At 41.9% G+C, this 17735-nt stretch overlaps 1 protein-coding gene across 1 annotated transcript in view; it reads left to right on the top strand.

Annotated features, from left to right (window-relative positions):
* The first annotated feature begins 10955 nt into the window (after positions 1 to 10955).
* TBC1D19 (TBC1 domain family member 19) overlaps positions 10956 to 17735 on the top strand; it is a 50583-nt gene continuing 43803 nt past the window's right edge. The window contains exon 1 of the mRNA XM_063336667.1: positions 10956 to 11156. Within this exon, the coding sequence (XP_063192737.1) occupies positions 11058 to 11156 (99 nt within the window). The 5' untranslated portion in view covers positions 10956 to 11057. The remainder of the gene's footprint in view (positions 11157 to 17735) is intronic.

Raw genomic sequence — 17735 nt, forward strand, 5'->3', positions numbered from 1 at the left:
TTGGTCTTAATTTCTGGAATGTTTATCTTTATTTGTAAATTAGCCAAATTGTCTTTGCATTTTGGACTTCTTTGATAGGCATAATGCTGACCAAGAACTGGATGTAGAAAGCTGTCCGTTGTAATTTTTTGAGAAACCAAGAGGCGGGTCAAGCCCATGGTAATAACAAATACTATGATTTATTTCAACTATTGTGCTAAACTGTGCTGGGAGTATTTGATAGTATTTCCACACAGAGTCATTTCAAGATATTATTCAAACACTGAAACACTGAAAATAACAATTTCCAGAGTTTCACCAGAGATGGGCTGTTAAAAGATAGCGCTATTGGCCTTACTTGCCATGCTTTTGTCTATGTAATTCTTAAGAAAACACACTCTGAGGAACAATTGCCGTAGTTAGTTTGGACTATTTGCCCATGTTTATACAATATTACATTGTGCAGGGAGTTAATGTGACTGAAAGCATGTAAGTTTTAAATTCATTTTCATTGTTTAGTCTTTGCTTACATTACAAAACTGTTTTAAAGCTGCCAAGGAGAACACTCAACTCTCAAAAGAAGGGAAAAACAAAAGTCCTAGGACAATTTCTGCTCTGAATTCTCTCTACGCTCACTTTTTGATAGAGCCTGGCTTAATTAGGATGCTATGGTATCCCCAAACACCCAGGGACTTACAAATCAGATAAAAATATAAGTTGGATCATTGGGCTTTAATGCTTGTATACAGGAAAGTTATATGATACGCTGTCAATTTTGCTTTCACAAACATTTGAAAATTTGCAACTAATGTGGATGATTTCTTTTAAGAATTTTTGGTGTGCCGGAAGTCGTTATCTTACATTTCCAATTTCATGCATACTGGTTTGGCCCTTTCTGTAATCAACTGCACTGGTGTTGAGCGTGCTTTCTACAGACAAAGCAGTGCAAAACAGTCACAGATCATATGGATTGCAACTACTGTATCACTTCTCAGGTACCTTATTTCTTCCAGCGTTCTTTTATTCTAATGCATTCATTTTGCAATCCTGCAATGTGGGGAAAATGAATAAATTGGAGTAGGAAAGTTATTTCTGATGAGACCATGATAAAAGATCAATAACAATTAGTATTTTATTTTTACAAGCTTTGCTTATTGAAGTTGCTGAAGCAAGTAAAGGGTGTTTAAAATATTTTAATAATGCTCCCACATTCTACTCTCACTCACTGTGGTGTTAAAACCAGCAGTACCAGAAGTATAATCTTGCTCAAACCATAATCTTACAGTGATCTTATCTCTTCCATTTACATTTCAGTTAGAAAGCCCCAAGTGTCAGCTGCAATTTTATACTTGGTAAAGACAGACCTCCCCAAAGTCTTCCCTTAATTCTTAATGACTGCTCATAAAAGTTGTTACTGGAAGTCAAATGGGAATGCTCTGGCAAAATGAAAAGTAAAGCAGTATTTATTTAATTAGCTGTTAAACTGAGTAATTTCAGACTGGAATATCTTGTTCGCAAGACCTTACATAGAGAAGGCTACAAATTTAAAATTGGATTCTGTAGGAAATATTAAAATAAATTCTAAAAAATCAAATAATGATATAAATTTCTAAATAAATTTGGATTTTCTGTTTTAAGAAGGAGTAGGTGGTAGGTCATATACAATATCATCCAACCTGAAATGATCGGAAACTTTTGTTCTTCTGGTCTGACGTTACTAAATATCCAAGGCCTTCTAGATTTAATGCTGTTTGGGAAGAAACTGTCAGTACAAATTGATATTTCTTTGATGAAATCCAGCATACTTATCAAGAAGGCAGTGAATTTCATTTCCCTGAATAGTACTGGGGAATGAGAAACAAAACAGGATTTTTCCTCGCCTACACTTTTCCTGTCATCCTATTAATTATGTGGTGGCTCATTTAGTTAGTGACATGATAACGACTTCTTTTCTTCTGTTCCTTCTTCGATGCAGCCTCATGAGTGCTTCTTGAGCTACTGCCCTTCCTTTCTGTGTGCATTTTCTCCTCCTTTAAGCCAACTTAACCAAAACCAAAACTGTGAATTTGCAAATAGCACCTTAAGTCTCAAGTGTTCATCCCTTTGGCCACACAACTGAGCTGTATTCAGTACCTTCCACAGGGGTGTTATTTCCAGTTCTAAGGAGTAAATAAATGGTTAGGTCTCCAAGACTTGTGCCTCTTGGATAAAGTTACTAAAGGCAGTAGTACCTTACTGCATAAGAATATTTTTTACAAAATACTTTAAGTTAAAAAAACCCCAACGCGTATTAACTCATGTCACAGTTAAAGCTCACTGAAAGTTAAAGCCATCACGTGGTTATGGATATTTGGGGGTTTTGATGTCCTAAATCACTGCATAATGATGGCAAAGCAAAGTGTTTTTCTAAGTGAATATTTGATTATAAAATCAATATGCATACACAGATCTTGTCCTAACCCCTTACCAAACCTTCTCTATAGGCTATTTTAAGTCTTTGTCCTATTCCTATTCTTGTTGCAAACCTTTACAGTTATATTTGGGGAGAAAAATTAATTATGTTTTGAAAGTAACTTCCTTCAAAGAATCAGTGTTGTCTCCTGCTATTATTTCCCTGTATGTCCCCCCAGTATGTTGGGGGACAGTGTTATGTGTCACCTCTTTGATCTAAATCTTTATTATGATGCCTTTATTTTTAATCTGATTTTACCCAAATGAAAAGCCTCATAAGCAAGAGTGGGACATTCCGCTGTTGAACAGCTCCAATGAGGTATTTTAATGCCGTGTCTTAGGTTGATGCTATACGCTCTATCCAGCAGAAACATACCTTGCTCTACTCTCTATGAGTGCAAGCCTGAATGCAGCTTCAGAGACCAGGAAATTTTTATCCACGCTGGCTACTAGTGTGTATCCACGTATTTATTTAGGCTGGGAGTGCCTTTTATCCCATCCGCTCCAGAAAATATGCCTGTTTTAGTACCCAGTGGGCAGGAATGTTGGCCGCAGGGGTCCTTCATATGAAGATCAAAAGTGATGAATGACAAAAGTCAGCAGGGAGGGTAGGGAGGCACCCCCTGAGGAGGGTGGGCTACGGCAAGCTACCCGACGAGCTTCAACTCAGGGATGTGGACTCCTGGGGCTGGATCAGGGAAAATCTGGCTTTAAAATATTCCGCACCTTGGCTGTCGAATGTGTCACAGTTATCCTTCTGACATTACACATTCCTCCCGTTACACTGCTCTAAGACTGCTTGCTCATATTAATGACTGAGCGCCTCAGCTATGGCAAATCAGTACAGTTTTGCTAAATTGTTCTACCAGCTTCATAACTTGTCTCTTCGCTTTCTTTTTTTGCAATGAATACAAATAATTCCAACCTTTCTCCAGCCCTTTAGCACTATGACCTTTGTGAACATTTTCTAATTTTCCTTCCTGGTCTTTCTGGGAACATGTTGCAATATAGATTGTAAGATTCAATCCTGTATCCTGTTCATTAACAAAATAATAAAATTTTTTACGTAGTAACTCTGTCCTTTTTTGGTTTAGCAAATTTGTTGTGCGTTGGAAAGATTTCTTTACAGAGCTCTAAATAGTGACGCAAACCAGAAAACCTGACTGCATTTGTATATTTAATTTTTGGTTTTGCTTTCATTGTGCAGAGCATCATCTGAAATCATGTCATCTGGGTTTGTTTGTGCTCCCCAGAGCTGGGTACAATATTTCAGTGCCATTTTTCCTTTAAGCAGGTGTGTATGCTAATTTATATTTTTTGGGTTAGTGAGAGAAGGGTAGCCAGCTATTCAACAGCTCTGAATCCAGTCTGCGGAGCTGTGCTTTATATGTTTCTTCTTCCACCTGACCATTCCACTCTTTTCAGGTATTTGCTTTGAATTCTTGTGTATTTTCTTGTTATGAACTTATTTCCATAGTAAAAATTAATCCTTTATTTGTGTTTATGCACATTTATTTGTGTATACGCAAAATTCTTGTAACAGGCAGCATTAGTACTCCATGTTTTCACACAATTTTCTGCAATAATGTATTCCTGGAAATAAACCGAGAAACTGTGTTTAGAAATTAGGGCTCACTCTTACCTTTTGACTTACTCTCTTTTGAACTAAGCCCCTGCCATGGGGCTTAGAGTCTCAGAGGAGACTCTATTCCATAGTTGGTGAAGTTATTTATTCAGTGCCTGGCGCTCCCTTTTGATGGGATAAAGCATTTGTCTATACAAGGAAAGAAAAGCACCATCAGTGGAGACAAAACTATGAGAAACTCATGAAGGTTCTGCTTGCTATGTTCAGTTCATTCAGCATTTCCATTTTTTAGTTTATTTTACTACTGCTTCTAGCTGTCTTTTTAACAGAAATTACCTAAAATCAAGAACCAAAACAATGTGGAACTCCTAAACGAGACTGATGATCCCTGACGTCATTGGTAGTCAGGTCTAGCTCTCAAGTTCAGCCACATATTAGATAAAACATATTACTTCTCATGAACAATAGTCTGCAATAAGAGATGTTTTCTGCTCTGATAAGTGGAGATACATCATCTCAGCTTCCTACATTCTTCAGATTGCATCAGTGGTATTTGGGCAAAAATCTCATAACTCCACGGGAACTGATTATTTTAAATAAAGTATTGAAACTTGTCAAAATATCCACTGTCACTTTTGGGGCAGTAATTTGAATAAAGCTTGAAATTGATGAGGGTGAGTCACTGACAGAAATTTCTTTTTTGTCACACCTCTCTGTTATCAGTTCCAAACAATATATCATAGTTCTGACTGCACAAGGAAACCAGAGGATGCTATAAAGGTGAGCTTGCAGGACTGGCCCATAACTGAGATTAAAGTTTAATATACGTCAGTCTAATACAAAGAGCGAGCACGCTCAGCAAAGGACTGAGTATGATGTTCTCTGAAAGAACCTGCTTGGATGAGAAATCGGGGGAGTGGCTGTTTGAACCTGATGCTTTAGTTCACAAGTGAAGTTCTGCTAACGGCTTGAGATGGAGGATGGGGGTTATGGATTTTAAAACTCATGAGTTAAAATGGTTCCAAGTGGAGAAAGAAGAAATGAAGGTCTGGACAGGAGAAGATTTTTACATTAAAAAAGTCCAAAACAACAACAAAAAAATACAGTTTGCCTGAGAGGGGATAAAAATGCCCTATTCTCCTGTCTGAAGAAGACAAATTTGGAGGGCTTCGGAGGTGGGGAGAAAGTGTGTGGTTTCTGTTTGAGTTTGTGTTTTTTTCCTTTAATGTCTTGTCTTTTTGTTTTGGCAGGAAAAAAATGTTGTTGGGGGTTTTTTGGGGGGGGTTGGGTGTTTTTTTTTTTAAAACCTAGGCTTCTGTGGCACTTGGCTGATCTGGCTGGGACACAGCCATCCTTCCACGTGACCCAGTCTGCCCTTGGGGATCATACATGCTGTCATTCTCCTGGCAGTGTCTCACGTAGCACAAAAAAAGGGAACAACCTGGAGATCTACACAATATTTATGATGCATTATCAGGGTGAATGTAATGTGTAGCTCCTTCGGGACAGCATTAATCCCCTATTACTCAGGGTGTCAAGGAAATGTAAGTGGCTTATCTACTGTAATAAGTGACAATGATTGGATGCTCAGACCTATTCTCCACCATACCTTGTTCCCTCACCCTCAGCACAGGTAAAGGGGCAGTGTCTCCCCTCCGGTCCCTCCCCACCCCTGTTCCCACAGCAGAGAAAGCAGCCCTAAGGTGAGGCTTCATGAGTTGGCATTTCTAGCAGCAAGAGAACGAAAGATGAAGGTGGGATCAGGGCGCCATGAGTGTTGTGAATTGCTTAGGGCAAGAGTGTCTTGGGAGCAGCTGGATGAAAGTGCTGGGATTTTGTTGACTGGTGGGATTTTGGGACTGGGACTGCTGGGATTCTATTGACACTGTTCGGATTTTTTATTGACTTCCCTCACCCATTACTCGGTCATGCAAGGCAACTGCCTCCGTTGGTGACACCTGCAGACAGCTCTGGCTTTTATTAGGTCAACTAAAATAGTTGTATGGAAAAAGCCAAGCTTCCAGGCACTCAGTGCATCCTTTGGAGGTTTTTTCTTTTTATTGACTGCATTTACACTCCAGGAAATAAACCGGTCTTCAGAATTGTTTGCAAGCATTAAGATGTACTTTGTCTCATGTGACCTTAAATATGACAGTATGGTGTATGTGTTGCTTCATATCCTCTCCTCTTCTCATTTCAAAACCCCCCAGGGAAAAGAGGGAGAGAATATGGGTGAAATATTTCAGATACTGACTATGTGGTTTTTACTTTCCCGTGCCACATTCTTGATGCTTTCCAGACCTGCAGTGGCAGATAAATATAAGACACTTGGGATACCAGTATCAGTTACAGCTAACTGCAGTACCTTGGCACAAAACATGGTAAAGACAGGTTTAACACTGTAGAGCACTGCAGCTGTGGTGAGGAAGAGAGCTGGTGTTCAGGGGTGTAGGACAGAGATGAAGAGAGGAAAAAAGCACCAAAAAAACCCCAAACCAGAAAATCAATGACACCTACACCAGACCTTTGGATAAAACCAGCTAGTTACCTCTGGTATGTGGTACTGGACATCATAAAACCACTCTACGCTGACTGTACTGCAGTTGCTTACTTGCAATTTAAAAGTAAATCACGATGAAAAAGCAGCAATTGTCAAACACTTATCACATGAACCAAGTTAAACCAGCTATGTTATACCAGGGGGGCAGGCTAAAGAGTTGGTTGGGGTTTCTGCCAGTGCCTGTTATTTAAGTGATATTTTTTAACGATGACCTTGTATTTCTCAGGCTGCTATGCAGTAAGCTCCTTGTAAGGAAACAAAAAAGAAGCACGTACTTAAGCACGAGATTTCTTAACTGGATATGGTAAGGATACACAAGAAGCTGTTAACAGCTCTCAGTGAGATTCTGTAAAGATTATCTTTTTATATCGCCTCGCTTTGCAGCTTTGATTGGCATTTACAAGTAAGTTTTCCTACCCATATTGGAGATGTTACTGACCAAAGAGAAACCCAGTGCATGGGGGGAAGGAAACCGGACTGGAAATAGCCTAGAAAAACAGGGAATGAAGAGTGACAGAAGTGCATGTGCAGAGGGCAACAAACAAAGGCAGGTTTGGAGCAGAGGTAGTCAGCTGCAGGAAATTACTCATCTGCAGCTGACATTAGCTTTTTCTCCTGATTTGTTGACCTACAGAGACAAGGATGGCTTTTGCAGACCTGCGAAGTCTTATGCATTGCACGTGGAACTCACCTGATGTATTATTTCCCCCTATTCTCCATATTCTAACCAGCAAGGCGTCGTGGCTGGCGTTGTGGCTTCCATCCTGGTCCACAACCTGCCACCTGGCTGAACGTGGTGCCTGCAGATCACAGCACAGAAACCAGCCAGACACCACGTTGTGCTACCGATAGGAATGTACCCAACCTCTGGGTCCCCACAGGTCATGCAGTCCTGACAATGACACACTCGCCAAGAGCAATGTAAGATCGCCATCCCTGCAGCCGTCCCCAGGTTCTCTCAAAAACTGGAAAAGAAAATGCTGCTGAGGATAGTGCAAGTGCAAGTGCAAGGGGAGAGGGATTCCTCTCACACTTGCAGCTGCAACAAAAAATGCCGGACTTACAGGCATTGAGCTGCGGAGCTTAGTGGCATGCCCTGCTTTTCTGCATGTGCTTGTCTTAGCAGGTAAAGTTCCTCCACAAACAAATGATCATCCCTAATAATAATTTAAAAAAACACCACAAAACCACAAAAAAAACGAGGAGAGGTACTGCTTCCATGTGAACTCTTTGCAGAATTTTATTATGAACTAGCACACAAAGCTATTACACTTCGTATGCTTGCTCAGTTGGGAATGTAGGCAAATAGTTCATTCACTCCCAAAACACAGAGAAAAAAAAACATGCTCACTGTTGCCCTTAACTTCTGGCATGGTTTGGGCTGGACTGGCCACTGAGATGATTATACGCATGTAAGCGCAGAACTGAGAGAAAACTTGATGTAAATCAGAATAGATATTCAAGGCATTGGTAGACAACAGGGCATTTGATTTCCCCGTGCTCTCCAAGAATTGAGAACCAAGCTCTCCTCGGTGTTTTGATTTAGAATAAGCGACTTTTTCAGGTTTCTCTACAGTTGGTTAAAGAATTTTTATATCTGATTTTCTATTACTATTCTTCTTTAAACTTCATTTTATCCAGAAATGCTCACAGATAAGTCAAAAGAGGTTGCAGACAGATGCATTCAGGTGCATTTTTATACCTATTATATCTAGTCATTTTTTCTAAGCAAGGTAACTGATGACATCTGTCTTAATTTCCTCACATCTGTGTCACTCACAGCAGTGAAAAAGTTACAACCTGATGTTCCAGAATCTTGAATCAGTCTTTGTTTTGTAGAGGTATAGCCATCCTCAGAGCTGAAAATGAGTACTAATGCTTGGCTTTGGAGGTAAATGATCAGGTTTTCCATGATACCTCCTTGAACTCTCTTAGCTTATTTATTAGTTATTCTGGGGTTTTCAAAATTAGTATTTTGGCTTAGTAAATTAGTTTATTAAGTGAGAATTTTATTACACGGTCCTGTTACTCATGCACGTAGGAACAGATTTTCCCAGAAGGACTGAGTGGATTGAAGCTCCTGGCATTTACATCACCCAACGAGATGCACACAGTGCCCCACAGCTGCCCTGCTTAAATGAGGGCTGTGTCGGCGCCTGGTACTGAGCCTGAATTAACGCCTTACCATGCTGAGCAGGCAGGGGTAAAATACTCAAGAGTGCGATAAAACTTCACCTGAGTGCAGGTGAGTATCCTCAAGAAGCAGGCAGAAAGGAGCCTTGGGGCTGAAGTTGCTGTTCATGCCATCTGGATGTGACACCTCAGGCCCTAAAAAGCAGCTTTTTTAACTGTCTCTCAAGCTGTAATTATATGAATCCCACTACCTCCTACTAGTACAAAGCCACTTAAACTGCAGCTAAAGATGTTTTTAAGCTAATCTTTCTGACGGCGCTGAAATGGGTTTGAAGCCCTTTCCTTGTCAGCTCTAGCTGAGAAGTAATTCAAGGAGATGCTGCCTGGTAGCTCTTGATCGCAGCAGCTCAGCTGAGGTGTGATGGCTGACTGTAAGAGAAAGCTTAGTCCTTTCTGAGGCAAAGCTGGGCAGGTTAATTAAGCCCTAAGTAATGATGATGTCAGATATTATTTAAGTTGTGGATGCCCCATCCCTGGAAGCGTTCAAGACCAGGTTGGATGGGGCTTTGAGCAGCCTGGTCTAGTGGGAGGTGTCCCTGCCCAGGGCAGGAGGGTTGGAACTAGATGACCTTTAGGGTCCCTTCCAACCCGAACCATTTTATGATAATTTAGCTCGTTCTTGGGACAGACTGGGAGTGCTCAAAGCCAGTTAGAGCCCACCTGGCCCAGCAGGTGGTGACTGGTGATAGATCGGTATCTGACACCGCTTCATGGCTGCTGTCAGGAGCCCACTATGGGAGGGGAGAGGCTGGACGCCACATAAGGTGTGAGGCTGTGGCAGCCAGGCAGGCCACTGGGACGAGGACGCTTTGCTCCACCAGCACTGCAGATGCGCAGGGCACAGACAGCAGGCCGGCCATGTTGGGCTGTCTCCAGCCCCCGTGAGACCGGGTGCTGGCACTCGGTCTGGGTGGCCAAAACCCAAGACCCACACCTAAGGCTTCCCTTATGTTCATTTCCAACTTCCGGCAAGTTCGCCGACGACACAAAGCTGGGGGGGGTGGCTGTCACACCGGAAGGCTGTGCTGCCATACAGAGAGACCTGGACAGGCTGGAGAGCTGGGCAGAGAGGAACCTTATGAAATTCAATAGTGGCAAGTGTAGGGTGCTGCACCTGGGGAGGAATAACCCCACGCACCAGTACAGGTTGGGGGCTGACCTGCTGGAGAGCAGCTCTGTGGAAAGAGACCTGGGAGTCCTGGTGGACAACAGGATGACCATGAGCCAGCAGTGTGCCCTTGTGGCCAAGAAGGCCAATGGCATCCTGGGGTGCATCAAGAAGAGTGTGGCCAGCAGGTCGAGGGAGGTCATCCTCCCCCTCTACTCTGCCTTGGTGAGGCCGCACCTGGAGTACTGTGTCCAGTTCTGGGCTCCCCGGCTCAAGAAGGACAGGGAACTGCTGGAGAGGGTGCAGCAAAGGGCTACCAAGATGATTATGGAACACCTCTCTTATGAAGAAAGACTGAGGGATTTGGGTCTCTTCAGTCTGGAAAGAAGACGGCTGAGGGGGGATCTTATCAGCACTTACAAATACTTAAAGGGTGGGTGTCAGGAGGATGGGGCCAGGCTCTTTTCAGTGGTGCCCAGGGACAGGACAAGAGGTAATGGGCACAAACTTGAGCATAGGAAGTTCCACCTAAACATGAGGAGGAACTTCTTTACTTTGAGGGTGGCAGAGCACTGGCACAGGCTGCCCAGAGAGGTGGTGGAGTCTCCATCTCTGGAGACATTCAAAACCCGCCTGGATGCATTCCTGTGCAGCCTGCTCTGGGTGACCCTGCTCTGGCAGGGGGGTTGGACTAGATGATCTCCAGAGGTCACTTCCAACCCTGTGATTCTATGATTCTGTGATTCCTTTCTAGCAATGATACATTATAAACGTTTATTTAGGAAACAGAAGCAGTGCATGAGATTTTTCACCAGAGCTTTAGGGAACCCTTATGCATCCTGAGGCATGGGCGGCCGGATGGAGCCCACCAGGTGCCCGGGGAGAGGCGGCAGTTGCCGGCACCACTGGGGAAGGATGTCCCCGGCTCTAGGGACAGCGCGGACCCGCCTGGTCTGGGCGGGCGGGGGTCTGCTCCTCAGCGGGCCCCCTCGCCCGCCTCGAGTGCCCACCGGCGGCGTGGAACCTTTCCGTGAGGCGCCGCTTTCCACTCGGCGGCCGCCGCGAAGGACCGGCCCCGCTCCCGCCGTTGCCTAGGTAACGCCAGGGGAGGAGGCGGGGTGCGGCGGGGAGAAGCGGTCCGGTGCGAGCGGCCTGCCGGCGGGCAGGGGTGTCGTGTCGCCATGCTGGACCCGGACAGCGGGCTCTCCCTCACCATAGCGCGGATCGTCCAGCGGCTGAAGGGCTCCAGCCTCCACTCCCAGCTGGAGCGACAGGCCCGGGTGAGCCCCGACCCGGCGCCGTGGCCTCCGGGCCCGCCTCCATTTCCCGTTCCCCGGCCCTTTGTTCCCGGCCGCCGCCCCTGGCCCGGGCCGTGCGGCCTCCGCCGGGGGCCCGGGGCCTCCCCTCCCCTCACTCCTCCCCCGGCGGGGCCGGAGAGCCCTCTGGCTAGTTTCTAAACCTGTATTTATAATTCCTCCCCTTGGGACCGAAGGATTTCGCGGAGAGTATGAAGAGTATCCTCTTGAAATCTCGCTGCTCCAAATCGTTCCTAAAATGAATCGCTATGTCTGTTAATCTCTAATTTGGCAAGCTTTAAATACCCGCCCCCCCCCCCTTCCTGCTCCAGAGTGCCCCTGATTTGATGAAAGGAAATGAAAAATGAAAAACGCACATGAAAGCACATTTTTTTGTAGCTGGGAAAACAGTTGCTTTTTTATATTTAATAACTTATCCTCACTTGAAATCAGCTTTTCATGTTTCAGCTGAACTTCATTTAGAATGTTCTGGATTAAAACTGTGTCCATTTTCATGACCATAATAACATAGCAGTGATGCAGTAACGATTATTGTGTGTTACTGAAATATTTTGGGTTGGGTTTTATAAAATCTTGGGGTGTGGTTGGTTTTGGTTTTGTGTTGTTTTGGTTTTTTTTCAAACAGTGATTGAAATTGTACAGATATTTTTTTTCATAGAATGTCCATTATCTGCCTTAGTTTTGTTGGGTTTTTTAAATGAAACATGATTTTTCTTCTCTGATGTCCCTAAAGCTTTCCATAGCAAGTGACATCACTGTGTGCCTTTTCTGTTTTTTTTGTTTTGTTTTTAAATTTGCTGATTAGTTCTCTAAATGCTTTTTTAAAGGTATGTCTGTTTTATTGCTGTTGACTGACTGCTCTCTAAATGTGTGAGTAAGCAAATGTGCATGACTTGAAGGGGGCTGGAATTAGAAAAGAGTATAGATGTTGGGTTCTGCGAAGTGTTGGGGAGTTCGGCATCCCAAATAGCCTGACATGAGGCGTGGAAAATCTGATTCAAGACCTTGTCCTCAATAAAGACGGTGATGGCATTTCAAAACAGGGCTCTCCTTTAACCACACCGTTACTGATGATAATAAAACCTGTACGTACTCACCTTTGCATTAATTCTTTTCTCTCCTGTGAGGCCTGATTTCATAGTCATTTGATACTTTACATGTTTGTCTTAAAACATGAGGAAGCTTGGTGTCGGCAGGACTTGGCGGGGTGTTTAAATGCTGCTGGTGGATGGCTCTTTTGTACAGCCGTTGATAAGCATGGATACTCTGAGGACCTTAGCAGTGGTGTTTGATGCTGGTGTTTGATGTCTGGAAGGGCAGTTAAATGCCTGACAGTACAGCATATCAATTGACTCAATACAGGCAGAAACTCTGCATAATCAAAGCACAGAAGTAACCTATTAAAAAAAATAAATAAAACACAGTGTAATGACCGCAGCCAAATCTGTCATGATAACTTTGCAGAACACGATTTTACAAATTTCTTGGAGAAGAAAAAAAACCATATGTATATATAAGTCAGAAGATTATTCCAGTAACATGAAGTGCTAAGGGGAAAGAAAATAAACAGGTGTTTGAAGAGTTTGTAATAGAAAATTAAATCAGAGCTATAGTTTGGTGTAGACTGAACTTTCTTCTGAAAGACTGGAAAGTTTTTAGGTACATCAGCTAGAGGATTTCTCAATGTAAAGAGTCATCTTTTGGAGCTCATGGTTTAAATTAATAGGGCCAAACGTACACCCTGTTTGAGAGGAATGTGTATGTTCTCCTTGATCTTGAATTTTTTTTATTGACTTTGGATGTGTTTATGTTCTTTCGTGGACAGTATAGACTTGTTTTATTTATAATGCTTGTATAGTCATGTTATTGCTATACTATGCCATTGTAAAGGCCCTATCAGTGAATTTCTTATATTTGTCCATCCCTTAGCAGCTGTACAGAGTTCTGAAGGTTTCTGAATTTTGCTACTCTCTGCATTAAATTAATGCTTGATTTCCCTCCCATTATGTGGGATATTTCTGAAGTTGCATTATCAAATATGAAATCTTTGCTATTGTTATGCATCACACCTGAACTCCAGTTTATTGATAGGACGTGATGAGTTTCTTTTTGTCTGTTGGTTAACAGTCAGTTTCTGAACAGTGCTTAGTCTGCAGCAGTTGCAGTATTGATCTACAGGTGGTCCCTTTTAAGGTGATTTTAAGCTATTTTGGGGGATTCATACTGCATTTTGAGAAATCTTTTGAGTCAGTGCATCAGAATAAATTTAACTTATTGGTTTTGGTTATTTATACTACAGTTATATTTTACCTTTACAAAGATTCCTCTTTATCTGTCAGTGTAGAAACTGACATTGCTGGTACTCCTTCCTCAGAAATATTTACCATCTCTGAAAGCAAGAGAGTCAGAACGGATGGTAAGGTCCGTTATAATATTGCCTGAAATTTTTAAGAGGTCAAGTAGTCTCCAAACAGTATTTTAACTATTAACGAAAACTGTTTTGTAAATTCATGTCTTCTTTTAAAGTCTAGGAAGGAGAGCTGAAAAGAAAGTTTCTTTCACCAGTTAATAAAATTTCTGTGAAAACACAATATCCTGACATTATTTGTGAGAGTTGATAGAGTAGCCCTGTGGTTATGAACTGATCACACCAGCTCGGCTGTCACCGGGAACTTGAGATAGTCTCAACGACTGTGATACACAATCGCTTTGAAATAAGTTCGGCATGGGCACCAAAGGATTTGCTGTCACAGCTTTAGCTCTGGGGATACCAAGATAATCACATTTTTGTCCCAGGGACTGAAGTAGACATAGGGTCATATGCTCCTAATTGACGGTCTGGAAAATAAATGTTTAGTTGATTTTGTAGGTTGAGTTTTGGTGTATTGATAATGTGCCTGCAGTTAATACAAAAAGATCAATGCAGGAAAGAGTGTACATGTGCCTGTCATTTGCTTTGGAATTTATTCTGAACATATTTTGTAGTGTGTTTGAAAGGAAAGAGTGGCAGTTACAAAGAGCCAAAATATTAGATAGTAGCCTTTCAACAGATAGAATTGCTGCTGAGGTTATTGAGGTTTCAGAGAAGTGTGATCTCAGTTTCTTAGGTACAGCTTTCACTTTGTGAGTTTGTAACCAAATTATTTTTGCTTTTGTCTTCACTTTCCTCTTCCCTTTTTGAGTAAAAGTTTTTAAGGTAAAAATTAGAGGTGGTTAGAAAAACAGAGACACTGATATCTTCAATCACAAAATGCATTTTGAAAACAATTTTTTTTTTTTAAATCTTGCTAAAATTTTGTTTTAGGGAAAATCTTTGTCAGTGAATTGACAATAAAAATGGAACAGTTCAGAGACATGAAAAAATGCTACCTTTTAAACACATTTTCATTTGCAGACAATTCAGAAACTTTGTTTTTCGTCATGTTTGAAGGAAGATGGGCTTTATTAATTAATTAAGATTAATCAGTCTTATTTTTTGTCCCCTCCAAACCTCTGATAGAAACCAGTCTGACTCTGAGTTGCCTGGAGCCTCTTGTGGCCAGGGGCAAATAGCAAGTTAGGTTAAAAAAAAAAACAACAACGACCAACTGAACAAAAGCTTCAATAGTTTATTCCTAAAGAACTTTTCTGAAACAGGAAATGAAAATAAAATGAAAGATAATGGTTCTAAATCATGTTTCAAATTGAACAAGAAAGACTCGCAATACAAGGAGTCCTTCCAGGCATTTTCTCTGTAGGTGTTCTTTGATTTGTTTCTTGTAGGTGTCTGTAGTGGGACAGCTTGAGTGAGAACTTGCGGAAAAACAGGATAATGGATGTCAAAGTAGGCTAAAACTGGTAACTTGAGTGTAAGAATCAGCCCTGACACCCCACCCTACCCCACTCTGAGTATTAAGTTTGGGAGTGAGAAAAAATTTTAGGAAGTACCTGAAGGTATGAAGAAGCTGTGGAGAGGAGATGTGCTAGGACATGTCATGATCAGAATGACTGTCCAGAGGAGAGAACTCTGCCATCACTCTTTGAACACATTTTGGTCACAACAGCCCCAAGCAACGCTACAGGCTTGGGGAAGAGTGGCTGGAAAGCTGCCCAGCAGAAAAGGATGTGGGGGTGCTGGTGGACGGCCAGCTTAACATGAGCCAGCAGTGTGCCCAGGTGGCCAAGAAGGCCAACAGCATTCTGGCTTGTATCAGGAATAGCGTGGCCAGCAGGAGCAGGGAAGTGATTGTGCCTCTGTACTCGGCACTGGTGAGGCCTCACCTCGAGTCCTGTGTTCAGTTCTGGGCCCCTCTGTACAAGAGGGACATAGAAGTGCTGGATCGTGTCCAGAGGAGAGCTACCAGGCTGGTGAGGGGTCTGGAGACCAGGTCATATGAGGAGAGGCTGAGGGAGCTGGGCATGTTTAGCTTGGAGAAGAGGAGGCTGAGGGGAGACCTCATTGCCCTCTACAGCTGCCTGGAAGGAGGTTGGAGAGAGGTGGGTGTTGGCCTCTTCTCCCAGGTGAATAATGACAGGACCAGAGGAAATGGTCTGAAGCTGCAGCAGGGGAGGTTTAGATTATTAGATTATTAGGAAGAATTACTTTACTGAAAGAGTGGTCAGGCACTGGAACACCCTGCCCAGGGAGGTGGTTGAGTCACCATCCCTAGAGGTATTTAAGAAGCGTCTAGATGTGGCACTTGAGGGCATGCTCTGAAGGGCAGAGATTGTAGGTTGTTGGGGTTTTTTGTTTGTTTGTTTTGGTTTTTTTTTTCTGTTTTTTTTTTTTTTTTGTGTGTATGTGTATGGTTGGACTCAATTATCTCAAAAGTCCTTTCCAACCATGAAGATTCCATGATTCTATGAACAGACCTGTGGTTAGTACCAGAAAGGTTTAAAGAAAATATTAATCAAAAGGAGAGGTAAGGGTCTTCACAAGAATTCAGATGGGGCAAAGAAGGAGAGGAGCTTTCCTTGGGAGTCCTAGGGACGTCGCAGCTGGCATTTTGCCTGACTGTGTGCTTCTAAAGGGAGCACAGGTAAATGTCTTAGAATAATTTATGCAGAGTGAATGCTTTGCAAGATATCTGAGGATATAATTTTCATGACATTCTTCTCCAACAGTTAAAAAAAAGAAATTGATACTGATCCCTAGTTAAGTAAAAGATCAAATTAAGAAGAAAAATGTTTCTGTGAAATGTAGCATTTATTTAATAAAACTTAGCAAATAAATGTAGGCTCGTGAGTCATCATAGATAATTAATGATTCCTTTTCGTGCATTGTAGTTAACAAATGGCTTACTCTCCCCTCCTGATAGAGCTTGTACTTTGTTTTTAATGGTTCAGCAGTAACAGTTGCAGTACAGTGAATTTTAAATTGAATGCAGTTGTGAATACGTTGAACAGATTATGGAGCTCAGAAGCAATGCAAGCTTGATTTGCAGATTTTTTTTTTTAGTAATGTACATTATATGTTTTACCTTGCGTGTGTGTATTTTATTTGCAGTACTAATTTTGTATTCAAATTAAATTTAAAAACTTTATTAAAACAACAAAATTATTAAAAATGTATCCTGCATGTCTGGTGGGAGAACGTAACATTTGAAGCTGTTTATTCCTGTATGAGGCTAATTGAATCTCTGTTCCAACTGCTAGGTTATTTTTACTTGTATAAGAAAGTTCACAATACTTTTTCTCTTAGTGTAATTACTGTAGAAATGTAGAAGGTTTGTAAAATCGTCAGTGTAATCAGGGTTTTATACTTACTGCAATTTATTTAGTTATGCTCAGGATGATTCCTCTTTCTGTTACAGAAAAGTATAAACCAAAACCAGAATCATTCCCTTAAACTTTGTAGGATTTTAAATGTTTAGAAAGTGTTCACATTGAAATTGTTGTGGTCGTACTTGAAGTGGTTTTTAACAAGTTGGCTTGATGCTGATAAAATCTAGTTATGGCAGAATGGAGCATGTAAGAAAAGGTGAATATTTATTAGCTTTTGTTGAATTTACTTCTGCTAAAGTTGGGCTGTATTTGGCATATATTTGATGCTTTATTGTAATTTGGGAAATAACAGCAATAAAAGCTAAAAACATTGTGTACTTGTGCAGAATCATAATGAACAGTAATAAATGCTCTGAGAGTGTACACGTTTGCCTAAAACAAAAAGGCTTTGAAGAGAGATTAGAGCAGATAGCCTGTAAAAATATTTAGATTGTGTAAAGGTATTTGCAGAACTGTTTGCAGCAGGATAAAAATATGTGTTCACCTGATGCAGTTCCACATTTCAGTAGAGTTGGATCACTGCTCTGCAGTGTTTATTCTTGTTGGGAAAAGAAATAGTTTAGCACAGGAGTTATGCTAGAACACTTTGTTCTGTCAAGCCTCCTCATTGTAGTAGTGTGCTGGTCCTCTGGCTGCTTTCTTTGAGTGCTGTGCCTTGATGGCTCATCTGCCCTCTTGCATGATCAGTGCTGGTCCTGTCATGATGACTGAATGCCATTTCCAAGTTTAGGTGCTAGTTTGCAAGTAGATTTTTCTCTGTGTTCAGTTGCTCTACAAATC

This window comes from Chroicocephalus ridibundus, chromosome 5 (genome assembly GCF_963924245.1).
Source record: "Chroicocephalus ridibundus chromosome 5, bChrRid1.1, whole genome shotgun sequence".
Classification (NCBI taxonomy): domain Eukaryota; kingdom Metazoa; phylum Chordata; class Aves; order Charadriiformes; family Laridae; genus Chroicocephalus; species Chroicocephalus ridibundus.